The 18,176-nt window shown below is 44.1% G+C and overlaps 2 protein-coding genes across 7 annotated transcripts in view; one reads left to right on the top strand and one right to left on the bottom strand.

Moving 5' to 3' along the window:
- The first annotated feature begins 42 nt into the window (after nt 1-42).
- On the top strand, nt 43-17,375 carry SOHLH2 (spermatogenesis and oogenesis specific basic helix-loop-helix 2). Of its 6 annotated transcripts, none has more exons than XM_032955342.2 (11): nt 43-1,051; nt 3,882-4,102; nt 4,633-4,694; nt 4,819-4,999; nt 5,507-5,692; nt 6,541-6,688; nt 8,217-8,332; nt 9,958-10,041; nt 11,277-11,383; nt 12,050-12,725; nt 13,595-17,375. In XM_032955342.2, exons 1-11 carry the CDS (start codon nt 800-802, stop codon nt 13,773-13,775), a joined length of 2,214 nt encoding a protein of 737 aa, XP_032811233.2. In that variant the 5' UTR covers nt 43-799; the 3' UTR covers nt 13,776-17,375. The 6 variants fall into 6 exon arrangements, with proteins under 6 accessions (XP_032811233.2, XP_075923580.1, XP_075923581.1 ...); XM_076067466.1 differs by lacking the exon at nt 43-1,051 and adding an exon at nt 1,277-1,396; XM_076067468.1 differs by lacking the exon at nt 43-1,051 and adding an exon at nt 1,436-1,795.
- Nucleotides 14,634-18,176, bottom strand: part of BBS7 (Bardet-Biedl syndrome 7) — a 20,034-nt gene continuing 16,491 nt past the window's right edge. The window contains exons 17-19 of the mRNA XM_032955344.2: nt 17,421-17,524; nt 16,061-16,184; nt 14,634-15,749 (exon numbers count right to left, since the gene is read on the bottom strand). Of these exons, the coding sequence (XP_032811235.2) occupies nt 15,616-15,749; nt 16,061-16,184; nt 17,421-17,524 (362 nt within the window). The 3' untranslated portion in view covers nt 14,634-15,615. The remainder of the gene's footprint in view (nt 15,750-16,060; nt 16,185-17,420; nt 17,525-18,176) is intronic.

The following is an 18,176-nucleotide window of genomic DNA, read 5'->3' as shown; positions in this document are numbered from 1 at the left end:
TTATTCAGGAGAAATCGTATTGAATAAAATGTGTTGCGTATATCTTTCATGTGGAGAGCCAGGTGAATTAAGCACTAGGTGTGTATGGCTAGAATGGTGCGTATATATGTGAATCACTGAATGTGTGTATACACCTGTGCTTGTATTTATGTATGTTTATGTGTAATTACACTCGTGGACAATTAAGTTCCAGTATGCAGTATTTTATTTAACCAGGTGAGAACCCAAAGAGACCAGGTTGAATCTAATTTGCAAGGGTGACCTGGGTCACCAAAAGGACAAAAGCCAGAACAAAGCAAAGAAGACGTAAAAGCAATCGGAACAAAACACACAAGGGTTTGAAAATAATTCAACTAGAAATGAACGTTAAATACCAAAGCTAAATATAAAATCCCTGCAGCGCAAATCGTATCTGGTAGGTTACTTCCAGATTCATCATAGCACAAGTTACAAATCTAAGGTACAGAAAAAAATAAACAGAGGTTTGCAATATCAAGTAAACAAAGATATATCACTAAAGCAATTCCAAGTGAAGTGTCATAAATAATCGACTGAAATATTTCCCTGTAAATAAAGCACCTGCAAAACTCCACCTGTGTTGGCACAGCATTATGTTCAACCGTAACGGTGGAATAACATGGAGCGACTGCTCGAACGTAATTTGTACAGAATGGGGGCACCTCTGTAGATAAGAGCACGAACCAAATCACCTGAAGATGAAGCACCTGTGCCGACAGCACCTGCAACAGAGGGCGGTTTCTCGTCTGCTTATTTAGACGGGGGCACGTGTCCCAATTACATGCGAGCACAAGGCACGTGCCCCACCCTCTCTCTCTGTGCCAGCACAGAAAGACGGCACACGGTTGTCGGTGCCATCATATCAGCACCGAACTGCACGACACACGTGAGACGCCAGTGCGCCCTGTGCAAAAAGAAGACGACCACCCCCCCCTCCTCCTCCTCCCCAACACGCAGCGAAGAAGAGGTAGTCATGAGCACGGCCTCCAGTGACGTCAACGCGACCTCTTCGCGTGCAGCTGGGGCCACGGACGTGAGTTTTGTGGCCTTTTGGATGGTTCGTTTTAAATGGGAGCAAAAAGCGGCACGCGTATCTGCAAACCAAACAGGCGTGCCGCCTTTGTTTGCAGGAGTTTGTCGCTGAACACTGGGTCCGGGTTCGAGCTGCGACTTGCACGCGTGCGTTGCGAGCACGTGGACCGGGGTGGGTGGGGGGTGGCATTTAAACGCCGTTGTTAACGGCGGTGGAAGTTATTTATCTGTGTAGATGGGATTTTGTTTGGTCGGTGCTGCGTTCACCTTGAGCCTCGCAGGGACGGCTGCCGTCAGGGGTTGTCTGCTTTGAGGATGCCTTAAGATGCACTCGCTGTATTGGGAGGTGCGGTAAATCTAAATGTGTCGGTTCACCCACCACCACCACCCGACATTTGCCGATAGGGTTTGTCGCGTAAACAAAACGTGCCAATTTGTGACCACTTCAGCACATCCCGGTGTGTTGAAGAGTAAATCCACAACATTTTTACACGTGTGGATGTACCGTACTCAAATTAGAATTGTACTCAAAATCGTGTGGATTTACTCTCCCAACACAACGTTGTGCTGAAGCGGTAACTAATTGGCACGTTTTGTTTGCGTGACAAAACTCATTAATTGGCTGTGTCGTGTGGTGGTGGGTTAACGGCACACGCATATTAACGCAATCTAACCCGAAGAAGACCTTTTATTATGGAGTCTTTCCCTCTAAATCCATGAGGCATTTCAAGTACTCGAGATATTGGTAATAAAACTGCATCGCCATTATATCAGCGCTGACCGTAGTGTGCTCATGTGAGCTTTGTGCTGCGTTAAGGCGTAGTGGAAATGTGATTCAGATGAAAATTTTATCGCATAAGATGAAAAGCAATGAACCCTAAATAAACATTTCCATATTTACATGGTTTAAACAATTTTAGTCAAAGGATACAAATTATGTGAAGTGTTTTTTTGTTGTTGTAATTTTCATAAATTCAGATAAATCTTAAGATTATTCTATAGATGTAAATGTACGTACAGTATAATTTTACGAAAAATGTGGTGTTGTGCAATGCAGTAATGTGTTTTGTACGATAATGTAAATGCATCTTGGCAAACTTGAGTTTGTAATGCAAGTGGTATTCCGTGCTACACAGTATTCAATTTAATGTTTACGTTTATTAATTACAAAAGTGTACTTTGTGGTAAAGGATGTATCTTGCACCGTCGCAAAGCGGCGCAACTTGGGGGTTCAGTTTAATTAAAGAGGCCATTTTCTCACTTTAATGGGACATGAATTTGTAAGTTTCTGTGTAATAACACAACTAAACACATTATTGGCTCCTCCTTCATATAACGTACATTTAAGGACTACAGTGTTGACCGAACGTGACCAATTATACAGGGTGCTTAAATGGGACTATTGGTAATGGCAAAAAAACGGATAATGCACTAACATGATAACAAATGTATGATAAAAGCTCCACTTGTTCGCCATCGTTGTCAACACACGCCTGGAATCTTCTCCAGGTGGTCTCCAAAGCCCGGAGGGACATTGTGGTATTATCGCACATTCTCAGAAGTGTTAAAACATTTTGAAGCACCCTGTATTTGTTCCTTTCAAGGCCGCAGTGTTAACGATGGCTGTGTTAATTGTCCTTGTTGCACTACTGCCCAAGGCAACGGCAGCATCGCTGACTCATTTGTAACCCAGCCACTTGAAAGCGCTTCCTGAAGTTACATCCAGGGCTTAATTTCATCCAGATCTGTTTGGGACAGAATGACGGAAACGGTCTTGCCCCCCGCTCCTCCCTACCTATCATGAATCCGAGGAGTTGGTTGCAACCCCTAGTGGCCAGTGGATGGGAGCAAGACGGTGCGAAAGAAGTTCAACATATGTAGTGTAGTAGAACGACACTGCTGTGTTGGCTCGGTATGGGGGCTGTAGGCGGGTGTCACGGGGGTCGTGTCGGGCCGTGACACTCTGCGTGAACCCAACAGGACACGTGACCGGATAAAGGGGGGCAAGGGGCCCCAGGGGGGGGGGGTCACGTGGTTGGGGGGCTCGGGCCTTCCCGAAGGATCGGGAAGGGGGGCGTGGCCTGGGGCGGAGCCGGACACGCCCCCCTTCCCGAAGGATCGGGAAGGGGGGCGTGGCCTGGGGCGGAGGCGGACACGCCGGAGTGGTTTATAAGCGGGGTGTGGACCCAGAGCTGGGGGCTCTTCTGGGCTCTTCTGCTGAGTCAACTCTGGAATGAAGCCACCATCTACGATCCTCGGTCTCGGGTCCAGTGATGTAGTATCCCCGTGTGTTAGCTCGGTTAGGAACGGTGGTTACTACCCTATGTCGTTAACCTGTTAATGTTAAGACTTACCCGTTGTGTTTAGATAATAGTGTTGCCTCCAAAGTCCAGTGTGCGCCTGAATTTAACCCACTCCAGATATATAACCTGGGAGACGAGACATTGGGAGATAATTTCTGTGGCAGCAGGGCAAGGGAAGAAGCGGAACGAAAAGCGTCTTTTTGCCTTCAGTCTGGTGGTTGAACACATTGTGGATGAGACAAATGAGGTTTTTGTAGACCGAGCCTTCAATGTAGGCAGAATAACCGAATGGACTGTGTGTTAGTCCCATGGGCCAGAACAGAAATTGATGCCACCTAAGGTAGCAATACACATGTATTTATACAGCTTAGAATCGTGAATTATATGATAACCCAAACAGTTATCACACAATTCACAGATTTTGTCACGAAAAAAAATTGTAACTCGCTAAAGTTATGCTACCACGGGTGCCAAAAAATACAACCGAATATCTTGTCTTGAGCCCGCGAATTACGCGCGTGTGCGCAGGCGTGCCTGCTGATGGTGGGCAGACTCGGGTGGTGTCAGGAGGTGGCGTGGCGCGTGCAGAACGCGCTGCCGCTCGGGACGCAGTCGCCTCGGCTGGAGTGGAGCGAGGCTCTGGGAGCACCGCAACTGTGCGCCCGCCACCCCTTCGCTCTGCTGCTGCTGGAGCTGGCGTCGCGGGGACAGGCGCGCCACGCCGCGCTCCACGTGTCCTGCTTCGTCAGGTCACCGCGGGCACCGGGGCGAGCCGGCGCGTGGGACAGCATCGGGAGAAGCAAAGTGTCCTGGGCTCAAGGACAGACAAAGCATTCTGGGGTTACGGGAATGTTGTACCGTGTGACATTGAAATAGAAAACTTAATAGGGAGTGGGGTGCACTGACCTGGTCACGTTGCTATCGCAATATTGGCACCAAGCCTGGGTTATCGCAGAGCAGCGGCCGAAAGCTTTGTGTCCTTTATTTAACCAAGGTGTGAGCCGATTAAGTTTGGGGCCAAATTCATGTTATTTGTGGAAATGCATTTTCTGAGGAATTATACTGGTCCTTGTGGAATTGCTGATTATATAAATGCAATGTACTGGGCCTGTGGTTTATGATATTTGGGGATTGTTTTAGGTAGAGATGGGAAAGCCTGGAAAATATTTTAATGAATTGTAAATTTTTGTGGTTGTTCTGGCACGATTTTTAAATGTGGTCCTAAAATTTATTTTGTTGTTTTTGAGTTTGTGGTGATTTTCAAGTTGCTGTTTTTCAGATATGACAGCAAGATAAACGAGAAGACACCAATTATTGCAGTTCAAAGGTCAAATTGTACAGGTTGGACATTTAATATGGAGAGACAAAACAGTTTTCAGTGTATGATAAGAAAGCAATAATAGTACCGTATATAGAGAAATGTTTACTTGGTTATCTGACGAGAGTGTGTTTGTTGTCTCATCAGAGAATTTGTCTGCATTCGGCATTGATGACACCGTTGAGTGTCCATTAACGCAGCAGGCAATACAGAGGATCCTCACAAAGTGGACCTCGCTTGCGCTATGGGATAGCTTCCAGCAAATCCCTCCGGCTATCCAAAACACTGGCCCCAGCCAAGGCAACTCCACGGATAACAAATCGATAAGGTAACACCTTTGTGTTCACCAATATCTGGGGCAAAGTTTGAATGCCATTCCAAACGTGCTTATCTGTCCTCCCTCTGCATTGTTTATTTGACTGAATGTCAAAACATACTATCATATTGTCAAATGTTGCTATTTCTCCACAAGATATTATTTGAAGATTTTTTTTAATGTGCATGATGCTTTGAATAGCTCCTTTTAATACTGATTCTCATTGCCATTATACATTAATTGTATATAAGAACATATTCTTTAATTTATATTGTATGCAAGTGAAATTTTGGGGTTAAAATAATAAACTAGACTGAAAATGAGTTGTAACATATCAGATGAACAACACAAACCAGAAAATGCAAATGTAAGAAAATATCCATTCTTAAATTGCTTTATGACACCACATCGTCACCGAATCCTTACATGCCTATTTTGTCGTCTGCCTCTCTCTGTACACACGTATAACACGTACATGAAAAACAAAAACCCAAAATGGAACATAAACACTGCACTCAGAATGACAACTCCACAACAGCCAAGCTTGGAAGGGGTTTGCAAGGCCACGAAGGAAGGTGGTGGTGTTCAGGATTCTGGACAGACCCAGGTTGTGCTGGAGAAAGCTCGGGCTGATCTGGTAGTGCGGGCATACTGCAAGCACAGCACTGCCCTGGTCAGGCACTCGGTGAAGGAGCGCCAACGCAGGTGAGTAGCACCTGTGGTGTTCCTGGACCAGCGGTTCCCCACCTGCGGTATGTGCAACCACTGGGGGTATGTCTAGCCAATTCGTGGAACTGCGGTGGTTATGTGGGGCATGGTCACGTGGGGGTTCAGAATCAGAATATTTATACTGGAGGAATCCGATCTGCTATAAAGTTATTTCGACACAGATATCCAGTTTTTCACAGATGTCCAGTACTAAGCAGTGCTGCTTTGCGTGTATGCACAAGAATGTACAGTATGTATGTTGAACTTTTTTCGCATCGTACGTAGCCAACCGTGCTAATCAGAGGTTCATTTATAAATACATTTGGAGACCTCTTGCGCTTGGACGCCGTGTCCTTCCATTTGTGTATACTGGGAGGAGTGTGGACAGTTGATTGCACTGGTAAGAGGCACACAATGTGATTTATTGATGGGTGAATACTCTCACCTAACACTAAGAAGTACTCTTGACCCGCCTGAGGCTGCCCTGGGAGATGTTTGTGCCACCCTGGTGGCCCCCTGCGACTCGATGGTGGGGGACCCCATCCCCCTGGGACTTGTTGGGCACCGGTTGCTTCGTCTGCCTGTACTTGGCCTTGCTTTTCCTGCGCCGTTCCTCGGTGTGGTTCTCTCCACCCTCTCCGGTGTTGCCATGCCCTCTCCTCCGCCACTTACCATTTTACAGTTATCACTCCTGTTGTCCCTCACTCTTGTAGCGTTTATTCAGATGTTCTCAAAGAGTGATTTTGTTGCGTGTCAGTCTTGTTGTGATTTACGTGACATGTTCGTTCTGAGAGCAGGTTATGCCAAATTAGTTCAAAACACCCGATTTCTCACTTTGGCTGAAGGGGGCGAATCAAGCATTGCTGCCTCAACATGAACAGCCTGCTGCCTCTGAACCCCAGAAAGAGACCCGATATGGCCTCTGTGTTGGAAGCCGCCGTCTCCTACTTGCACCTTGTCCTACCCCTGGTCTCGGCCCAGCACATGCAGCAGGTGCCGCACACGCTTGCCCATGCACGCACACACTGCCGCACGCACACGCACGGCTTCCTTCTGTACAGAAGCATGTTGAACTTCTTTCGCACCGTATGTAGCCAACCGTGCGAATCGGAAGTGCAGTCCTTCACAACACAACCAGGGAAACCATCCACAGTCGTTTAGTGCACGTGCATTTTCAGGAGGATAGAGCCTTCATCATTGGAATAGAGTGACATGATGTATGAGGAAACCTTCTCCTGTCCCTGGATGTTCCCCGTGAAGTCGTAGAAGTGGTGGTTTGGGGGCCTCGCACTCGATGGGCCCATCACTTGACGGCAATGGATATCGCTGGTCTGCAGCCAAGCTGTCAGAGGCGGGCCCTGCCGACACTTGAGAATTCGACGTTTAACGATGCATATGTTGTTCGAATTGAAAAAGATTATTCTGCTCGCGATACTGTACGTGAATTGGGAGTGTAAGAATCGATTGTTTGAAGTTTATGTAAATCGTATGCTAGTGTTACATTTAGACGAATGGGGGGGGGTGGGGTGGCACGTGCCGCCCCAATTTTCCGATAGAAATCCCTAATTTCGATCAGATCATTGGGGTTTATTAGTAATAAATCGGCATTTTGCGACCCCCCCACTGCCACTGTGTAGCATATTATTATGTGCCAGGGACTCTATGAGATGATAGGACAATAGTCTGAGTCCATAATTGGCAATAAGTAACGGCAAAGCGGTTATAAGTGACTTAGAATTGTGCGAAGTTGCGTATACAGTAGACGACTTCCCTGAAGGCATTCACCTTCAGCGAGCGCGATGCCGATCACACCACGCGGTTCGAATTCGACCATCGATCGATGGCTGCGCCATCGCTGCACACAAGTCGAATAAAAATCAAGGGTCAAGTCCTTACTCATTAACAACTCCTTACTCACTAACAACTCCTTACTTACTCACAACTCCTCTATCATTTTTCATTGCTGGAGGGGTTGCCCCCCCTACCTGAAAATCCTGGCTCCGCCATTGACAATTCAGGAAGTGCATTTGGGGTAGTTTCCTTGAAAATGCACTTTAACATATTTCCCAGACCAACATATAGGTCAACTCCGCATAAAATGATGTGCATTTTTGCCATGCTGACTTAATGGGTGCTCACTAACAACACTAGCGTCAACAGTTGATATCGTACAAAATATCAGATTTTAGTATTTTTGTTTCTTGCGTATTGCGATATGTGTTTTTGAGCCCATTTGTACTCTGTGATCTTAAATTACTCGCAAATTACTTAATTGCAAAGCCACATAGCAGCATTCCGCCTAGTGGCAACTTTCTGGCCGGTGCTGCATTTACCTTGAGCCTCGCAGGGACAGCTGCCACCGGAGGTCGCCTGCCTTAGGACGCCTCAAGATGCACTCTATTGGGGGGTGCGCGCGATAGGAATATTAAGTGGTAATGATGATGTCCTGAGGTTTATAGATGGATTGTGTCGCAATATCGTAAACATTTATTTTCCGCCGTTTGCTAATGGTTATCTGCAGTTTGCTGATTACCTGCAGAGCAATAAGAACTACCACCGGGTGAGCAAGCTGCCAAAGGCACAAAAGGACCTGTGGCCCAAGAGCATTCACGCACTGCAGCCGGCCCTGCCATCAAGGTCCTTTTTGTTTTGACACGTAGTAGGCTTTCGTGACCAATGTCATCTGTAATATCGTTTTTTTTTGGGTTGGATCGCGTAAATATGTGTCGTTAAACCCGCGAATGAATTGGCATGTTCTGTTTACATGACAAACCTTACTAATTGGCTGTGTCGGGTGGTGGCGAGTTTAACGACACATTTATACTTACACGATCTAACCCAAAAAAAACTATTATGGAAGGTCCTTTTTAGATTTGAAGCTTTCGTGACTGCAAGGATCCATACTCTTTAGTTCTATTCGGTAAAGTCACGTAGGTAAGTCACGTAGGTGACTTTACAACGCTGTGGGTGATCACGATATAGCGTTCTCCGATACCAAGGTCCTTTGCAAACCTTTAGGTTATCATCAGAGATTTGTCCACGAGGCAATTCAGATTTACAAACACAGACACAATTTCAACCGAGAAGATGGTTTCAAGTTAAGCAATCATTGGAAAGATGTTCTAAATCATACCAAACATTAAACTAATTTTCAATGGTACAGTATATTTATCCAAGTAGTGATATACCAAACTTTCATAGCAGCTTATTTCCCTTCGAAACAACGTTTGTAAACTCCCCTCCCCCTCCCCCCGTGTTCGGTGCTATATCTGCACTTTGTGCTAATTCCTTTGTCAAAGCGTTTGGTTTATTCCCACACAGCTTAAAGGACGCGACCTGGCTTGACTTTCTTAATTCCTACGCTGTCTTCGTGACACCACGGTCCCTTCACCTGATGAAGGCCACTTGTGTTGTGGCCGAAACGTCGTGATTTTTGTTTTATTTTTTACCTACGTGACTTTACTGAACAGAACCAAACAGTTAACTCTCCGTCCGTGCATTTGCCATCATGATCATCGCTCTGTCAGGAATGCTACACGACAACGTATAATTAGTTTAATTACAATAAAGTGTTGCTTTTTTTGCATTGACAAGGACTCCATCACTCTGATAGAGGCACTTTTGCCAATAACCTCTGGCATACTTGGCAAGCATGTGCCTAACAAGCTGGATTCTGCTGGTGAGACCCAGAAGGTTGAAACCAATGCAGAGATTCCTTGCTGAAAAAAAACGCTCATGGATTTGGAAAGGCAATAAGCTGATGGACTAAAACATATGCTTGTGATTTTCTCCAGTGTTTATCCATTTGTGTTTTGCAGTAAATAATTATTCAATGATGATGGCAGTTGCATTCATTCAAACGATAAGCTGATTGTGATGGAGAAAATTATTTTCTAATGAGCTTGTGTATAATGTGTGGTTTAATGAATGCGTCGTGTTTTTTATATATATAACATTTACTTTTCAATATCTCAGTCTCATGGCCATTGAATCATCATTGAGAAGTAGTAGTAATAAGAGTTAAAAAAGTTTTTATTTTGCGTCACATGTTGTTTAGCGTGATGTCCAACGATTTTCTTCCAACACAACTGCCAACACATGTAGAAGGAGTACAAATCTTGTTTTTTTTTTCACACAAGCATGATTAATCTGCAACCCAGACAATCCGCTCATGGATAATTGAGAGTTGACCGTATCGGTATAGTTTATAGCAATGCCATGAAAAATCTAAATTGTATGGCAGTCCATCGTCTTGTCTCTAGGGCAGAGAAACCCAGCAAGCAGTTTCCTGGAGGAGCTCAACCTGGTGATGAGATGGACGCGAGGCCAAGTCACGAGACTCAAAGGTCATTATAAAACAACGTAACCCAAACTAATCGCTCAACCTGCCACTCTGTGCTCAACGTCCCATTCAAAGAGATCAAGTCCCAGCATTCGTGCTATATTCAGAGGCTGAAGACGATGGTTGCCACCTCCTGTGGTACAAAAAAATTGGGCCAATATGATAAGAAACTATTTTAATACTAGAAGACAGGAGAACTACATGTGAATGTTTTGTCATGAGCGGTGCATTATTACACAACTGACAAAGAAATAGGACTTTTAATATCCTGGGAAGACTTGCAGATTCCCGAATAAAACTGTCTCAAATGGAGAAATATCCTGGGAGAAACGGGACAGGTGCCAACTCTGCTGATGGAAACACTGCACAAGTATCATTAACACTGCCTTATAACTGAAAACATCTGCATTAACATAGTCTTGGGCAGTGACTTTTGTTTTTATTGTCCGAATATGTTACACATTTCAACAATTCGTCATCTGCAACCTCCTTGATCTGATGAATCGTCACGATTTGGATTCAAGAATTATGAATAATTGTTTAGCTATTGTGGTAAATGTATGCCGATTACATAGGATTCTAAAGCAATTTAGAGCACATACTGCAGACAAGTAGAAAGTAATGATTCTTACTCGTATGATACTATGTATATTGAACGTGAGAACTGATTTCATCCACAATCAACTGCTAGATGAAGGCCTCATCGTTACGTACCACAATACAGTAAAAATGTTGTTTGTAGCTCCCACTGTAGAATCCTTTTGCAATAGTTGGTCGTTGCATACAATTAGCATATTTGGACTATGCATGTTGGAAATAATTACATCCCATTGTTCATACACTGGTGGATGAAGGCCTCCCAACACCTTATCAGTCATGTTTTACCAAACTTCACTAATGATGACTGGTGTGGGTTTGTAAAGTGGTGCCCAGAAATGGGAGAGATTTTGCTCGCCATCAATGTTATCCGTGGTTGGGAATCGACTTCTTCAAGCCACCGAGTTCATAGCACAGTGTGATAACCACTGCATTACCACTCCCACCCCCTATACCAAGGGTCGGCATGTTTTTCGAATTTGGTGAACAAATATATTTCAAGATCCACAATGCATATGAATAATGTCATGAAGTAATCTTTAAACTGGATTTCCATGGTAAATTGGATTCCCGTGGTAAACTGGACTCCCTTATTTATGGAAAATTCATTAATCCTGCAATCACGAACGATGTGTTTTGCAGTTTGTGTGGTGGTCCTGTGGTATTGCTGCCTGAGCCACCAATTACCCACACTTCAATGGCTCCACCGCCCTCTCACAGAGACGTCTACAAACCAACCAGCATCAAGCGTAAGTGATCACTGAGATTTTATTGACCAAATAAAACTGCCGTCTAATCTTCTGGCCGGTTGCATAAATCGTCTTTTGGGATATTCTTTGTAATTTAAATCGGTATTTAGAAGAACAAAAACATCAAACTTGTGCAGCAGAGGCCAGAGAGGAAAAAATAATCTCGTATTGTACTATGCTCTCAATTAGATGCCCTCCACCTTTACCAACTAGCAATGTGAAGTATGATTAAACAAACCACGTGACCTGCACGGCATGGGCAGGCGTTTATCCAGCAGTGGATTGACAAAAGAGCTGTACATATATAAGACAAAATAATGTGGTGTTTATGCAACTGCTCACTGGACCTCATCCATGCAGAGTCCTTTTAAACGCAAACAAAGCAAACTGGCTTTTAGAGTACCTGCGTTTTGATGTTCACAAATTTTCTATCAGCCATGAATAACATTCTTTCGGTAAAGTCACATAGGTTAAAAAAATAAAATAAACAAAAAACTACAACACAAGTGACGGTCGCTTGTGTTGTGATCCAAACGTCGTTTTTTGTTTATTTTATTTTTTTGAACCTATCTACGTGACTTTACCGAAAGACCCAAAGAATATGAATTCCTGCAGTTACGAAAGCTTTAAGTCAAGATGAATAACATTGTTCATGTTTTCTCACAGTAATTCAGCCAAGACCAATTATTCATCAGACGATGAATCCCACGATGGAAGCAGAGCCATCGCGTTGGCACTCGCATCCCATGCCTTACAAGGCAAGGCCCATTCCGGGCTCCACCACCTGCACCCACCTCCAAGCAAAACACTTATCATACGACTCGGAGGTGTCTGCCTTCGTACCGGTCTCCTCGGCAGCTCGCAGGGAGTCTACGGCGACTGCGGTGGCGATGTCATCGTACGCGCCATTTCTGCCACGCGACGTTGGGCGCGCAGTGACACCGTCCTGCTTAACATCTTCATCGTTGTCCTCCGCCGTTCCTTCGGTCGGTTTTTATGCCCCGGCACCAAACGAGGTGCTCCGCATGCAGCGAGAGTCGCCTTTCAATGTGCATTTCGGCCTCTCTACCCTGAGACACCTTAATTCCGCTGGGGCGGTGAGCATGGAGCCCGCAACCCTGGTACCTGCCTGCTCATGCAAGCTACACATCTCTCAGAGCCAGGCAAATGTGGCCTCTGCGGCGAGAGGAATCGCTCCACTCGTCTGTGGTCAGAGCTATGAAACCATGAACGACTACCAACAGGCAGGGTTGCCTGTCAAGGGGGACGCACGAGGCGAGGGGCCCCTGAACTACACGATACACAACCTTCAGGTGGGCCCTGGGCTGTCCAGGATGCCCAGGTGAGACCGGGTGTGCGTGTTCAATCACTGGTGAACTGTGTGCAGCCGAATGTGAAAATAACTGTCCAGGAAAACATGCTCTTCAATTACATTTATTGGGCTGACACTGATTTTAACACCTTTCAACTCTGGTTTAAAGCGTTTTAAATTAAATGTCTCTGTGCATAACATGATGGCACTATGACTCTTAATGAGGATGATCCAATATGAACCAAATGGTAGTGTAAAGTTTTTCCTATTAGCAACTTGTGCCATTTGAAAACTGGCCAAAGTAATCTAAGGGTTCCAAAAAAATGGAGACGCAAGCAAAAATGACTTTGAAAATATGAAGATGCATTTTTGCCCTGACAGCCATCTGTTGGTTTCCATACTGCGAATTGAATAGTTGCAAAGACCAACGCATGTTGGAAAGTGTTACTTAATCCATGAGTATACATAAGCTATTCCTACTTGTTATTGAATACACTTGAGATACCAGAGGGGTCATGTCTGTGTTTACTGCACTACTTGAGTTCTAGCCGAGACGGCCACCAAATATGAAGCCAGGTTTTAAAGTGAAGTACTGCCATGAGATCACCAATTATTGCACAATGGTTCAAATGGTATACAATGTTACACGGCAAACTACTATTTTTCATTGCACAGAGCATCCAGAGTTGTGTGAGAGATGTTTAATGAAGTGACACCAGAAGTAGTTGTGTGTTGTCATCGTCCACGACGTGATGTGAAGTTCTGCTGATGGTATTCCCAGAACATTTATTCAACTCTCGACATGAACTTGGCATGCAGTTTGATGGAAAAAAGTAAAACCATTGTTTCTCAAGAATCGTCTTTTAAAACTAATTTTGTTTTACTTTTTACACTGGCAGCACAACTCCCCAGCAGCTGCAGTGCCCAGATGGCTCGTCGTCTATTCTGCCCACGGGCGGCCACGCCACGCTGCTCGACCCTCAGCGAAGCCAGGGTAGAGGCGGCGGGGCAGGCCCAAGCAGCAGTCACCTAGAGTGGGACCATGAGGAGTTCATCATGAAGCTGCTGTACTCTGAATGAAAGTGACGTCGATTTGCCCAGGAGTTCCACGGGGCCAGAGTGGTGAGACTCTGGATCAGTCAGTGGGCAGGGGTAGTGGCCCTTATGCAGTACGTCAGGTTGTGTTTAGCCCACAGCTTGTGTGTACTGCGTGGCTGTCCGTCTTAGGCCCAGTGTGCTTTTGTCGGGTGCTACAGTGAAATATTATGATCCTTTACATTTATAGGAAGACGAAACCAAACAACAGCTATAAAATTACAGCAAAACACAATCTTTGTGCTCCAGTGTGTCACCATGGCATGACTGTTGTACTGTTAAATAGTGATATTGGTATAGCACTGGCTGCATTCCTGAAAGTTACTTTAAAGTTTTTCACCAGTGCAGCTTGGGGATTCTTGTCATACAGCCCAAAAAAGACCACAAAAGGCTTTGTAACTATTTGTTTTTAGGTGGCTTTTTTCTACATGGGCAAGTTCATAAACACCGACCGTTTCTTGAAAGCAGAGCGAAGTGACCAAAAACGAGGGTCACTTTGGCCTGTACTGCAGAATTTGAGCTGCTTTGTTCTGTAAAGGTCACAGGGACTACGAAGGTTGAGTGTCCCTTGACCACCAAAGTAGATGTTTTTCTTCTTCTTCGTATGTATTTGAAAAGAGGTCTTGTTATAATAGAAGAATGTTTGTTGACTTGAGAGCTGGATGGTGGGGGCCTTCAAAACCGAAGTTTAACAGTTACTGGATTCATTGAGCACTTGACTGAGCACTTGACTGAGTAATCATTTGGGGTGGATGCAGTGGGGGCCTAGGCCACATTTCTTTTGTTGCGATTCCATTTTCTTGTTGAGCAAGTGGCAACACTGTAACATTTGCATAAACAATGTTACAATTCATGTTGATTTGTTTATTGTATTGTATAGAAGCACAGACGAAATAGTACAGTTTCTAACTTTACCTCGTCAGAAATCTCAATATGTAATATTTTTTTTTAAATTGCCAAAAGCCTTTAAGTGATGCTGTTACATGATTTGTCAAGGAATGTACATGTGATGATTTTCGCATCATGATAAAAAGGGAATATTAACCTCATGCTATAACGTTCCAGTTTTTTGGTGTTAATTTTACAATTTCTTGTAAACAAGGTTGTAACAAAATATACAACTTTGGCAAAATTACTTTAATAAATGCAGCAGTAAAATCAAAGCTGGAATATGCGTTTGTTGCATAATGCCATTGTGAAAACTACATTCATTAATATTTTCAACTGTATAGACAAACATTTCAATGCAGTCAAAGCTGTGTTGTATTGTCATGTTCAGCATTTTACTTCGGATACTTTTACATTCACTTCTGCACCTTTGACTTCCCATAAGCTTCAACGTGTACACGGTAAGTTTCTCTAAAATATACAACAGTTATATACTGTGGGAGATTGAGGGTTGAACAAGGCAGAGCTTGAGGACTTAGGATGTCCTTCCAGTAGACCTACAACTGCCAGTCAAAATGACAACGCCTAATTTTAGAACTGAAAAGATAATCATTGGTGCTGTGAAGGCATGTACTAGCCAAGACCTAAAGGGAAGCTCGGCTTAACAATTCTGAACAGTCTCCCCATCTGTCCTTTACAGTCGAGGGCCGAGTTGAACAGTAGGCTGTGACTTATACATTGACATTGCATTGTTGATAACTCAAATCTAGCTAACAGAAATCAATTTCTGCAATATAACCACTGCTGAGGGGACTTTTTTTTAAGCGGCAGAAAACCCCTCAAGACCACAATCCCAGTGGTGTTTTGAAGATGAGGTCATGGGTGTCGTGCAGCCAAGTCTGGAGGCTGTGATCAGCGGGAAGTGAAATGGCTTTTTTTATGTAGAATTGAAAAACTCCGTGAGGGTGTTGAGCTCGTAGTTGTCGAGCACCTCCAACAGCATGGGCACCCGACTCTTCACGTTCGTCCCCTTGAACTTGAATTTGTCGATGAACAGATCCGTTATCATACCTGCGGCCATGGTTAGAAAAGAAACAAGATCCTTAAGTTTTTTTTATTCAGAAGCAATATCAACTGTTTTTCCTGGAACACGTATGTAAGCACTTTGTGAATTGATTTCTGTGTCAATAATGTACTGCACCTCAACTTTGCTATTATACAATTATTTTAGAAATTCTATATTGGAATGCACCTACAAATTGGCCTAATTGTGTCATCATAATGACCTTTGTGCTTGTTTTTCCTATTCCCTGGTGGGAAGTTGGGTGGCACTGCCATATACTTGTCAAAAGAGCTGCTCGCATATTCACGGCTGCCATTACCATAGAGACGTTCCAGATGGGATGGCTGCTTCTTGAACTCCTCTTGCAGAGAGTCGGCCTCGAGCAGGATGGCACGGTACTCCGCAATCAGGAAATCCATGTTCCCCTCATGCACCTGTAGTTCCTGTTGCCAAAAATACAATGGAAAAACCTTTCTGCATTGAACCTTGCTTCCAAAACCGCAAAAGTATGCTTGGATATGGTCTCAAAACAACACTTCAGTCGTCAGGCTCCACTGAAAATCTTTATATTAATGTCTGCCAATCATTTTTTTTAATTGCCAACACATCCAGGCTGTTCTGCTGTGTTAAGACACAGGCTGGAGCTATTGCCTAATACAGAACCTGCTGTAAGTAGCACATCACTGCTCAGTGGCATTCTTACATTGAACTGCCCATACAGGACTCACCACTGATCTCTACATTGGGTCAAACTTAACATCTCAATGTTCGACAGCTTGTGCACCAGACCTTATCTATTCACGATGTACTTACAAAAAAATCCGCAGACTACCTGCTGGATCTCCTCTCAGTTTCAAATAACAAATTTGACCTCAGGTATTCGCTCATTTACCAGCTTCACATTCCCTATTGCCGTACAAAAACTGGAGGAAGGGCCTTTGCTATTGATGCCCCCAAGGTCTGGAATGGTATTGCCAATAAACTGCAACTTGAATCGCTACAAATGAGATCTCTCATAACTGCTCTAGAGGAGTTGTACACCCCTAGCTGCCACTGCTATTCATTGGCGTAAAATAAAAGTTTCGCTCCGGATGACGCTGCAAAGTATTATCTGTATTTTGATTTAGCGTGCTGATCTTAAAGGTGCATTGAAAAATTTAATACTCCGACTGATGCTTCTGTTGTTGTGGAGTAACTCATGCAGCCAGCTATGGCTCTAGGATTTGGTGTTACATGTTATTTATGTAGTTTATTGTAAAAATTCGGTCACAGTCCCTATGATCACTGTTACGTTGCAATTATGGCTTTATTTTTGGTGATTTCGAAAAGTTTTTTGGTTTGGACATGTTTGTTTTGTTGTAGTACAGAGTTAGACTGATGGCCTTAATCTAAGTTTTCTTGTGGTTGATGTTGTTGTTTAACTTGCATCCCACTGGGATTTTTTGCACACAGCGTTGGTGTACGGTGCTTTTTTCAGGAATATTTTGCTGTTTTTGTCATGGATTTTCTGTTTGCACAGTCACATAGTCACTTTAAGATGTTTTCTTGTTTGTGTTTTTGTTTGTTGTGGTTGCACCCGATTCAAGAGCCGAATGGCTCACAGGGCTATACCAAAATAAATGAACTGAAATGTACTACTGTCACTAGATGCGTAGGGTGCTGGCCTGTGGCTGGCTTACCTTGAGGGCGTCTATAAGCTGTACTTTCTTGGCAAGCATCAGTTGGTGTTCCAGCTTGGGGTGGATTAGCTGCAGCGTGTGTCCAATTGAGTCCTCGTTCATGTCTGCCACACACCATGAATGAGATCAGTGGTGCATTCAGAGTTTATATGTTGGTTGGCAATGGACAGCGTGGATCGGTGTCATAAAACGGGAATGTTAAAGCATTAACCCACCCACGTGTAAGGATTTTTATGAGTGTACAAGGACACCAAAGGTGTGACACCTCCTTCACCACCACCTTATTAGGATAATTCAAGATAAATTAGGTACATGTTTAATTGCATTAAAAGTAAAGGGATACATGACAGCAGTTGATTGCTATTCAATAGATTGTGTCAGAATTAGTGGCTTATTTCAGACATCTGACAGCTTTTTGAAGCATCACACTTATCAGCCATGTTCATTCCACTGCCAGATGGAGGCTTCACCACATCATCGCCACTCCCCATGGTCCCATAATGCCACAATCCACTTTACTCCTGGACATGAGCTAATCTCATTATTCCCTCTACACAGTGGTCGGCCTATTGTGCATGATATTCCAATTCCACTGGCTGCCAATCTCATCACCAGCCTCAGTCATTGGACATCATCCGTTTTAGTGATGTGTCCTATCCAAGCCCACTTAACTTTCCTTAGCAGTCAATATGACGTATCTTGGATTTAACAACAGTGTATGTTACTACGCCTGTACTTTGCTGAATGTTAACATCT

The sequence above is a fragment of the Petromyzon marinus genome, chromosome 16 (assembly GCF_048934315.1).
Source record: "Petromyzon marinus isolate PM22_M1 ecotype Great Lakes invasive population chromosome 16, UKy_Petmar_22M1.pri1.0, whole genome shotgun sequence".
In the NCBI taxonomy this organism is placed as follows: domain Eukaryota; kingdom Metazoa; phylum Chordata; class Hyperoartia; order Petromyzontiformes; family Petromyzontidae; genus Petromyzon; species Petromyzon marinus.
The sequence above is the reverse complement of the archived record's forward strand: the minus strand, read 5'-3'. Positions and strand labels throughout refer to the sequence as shown.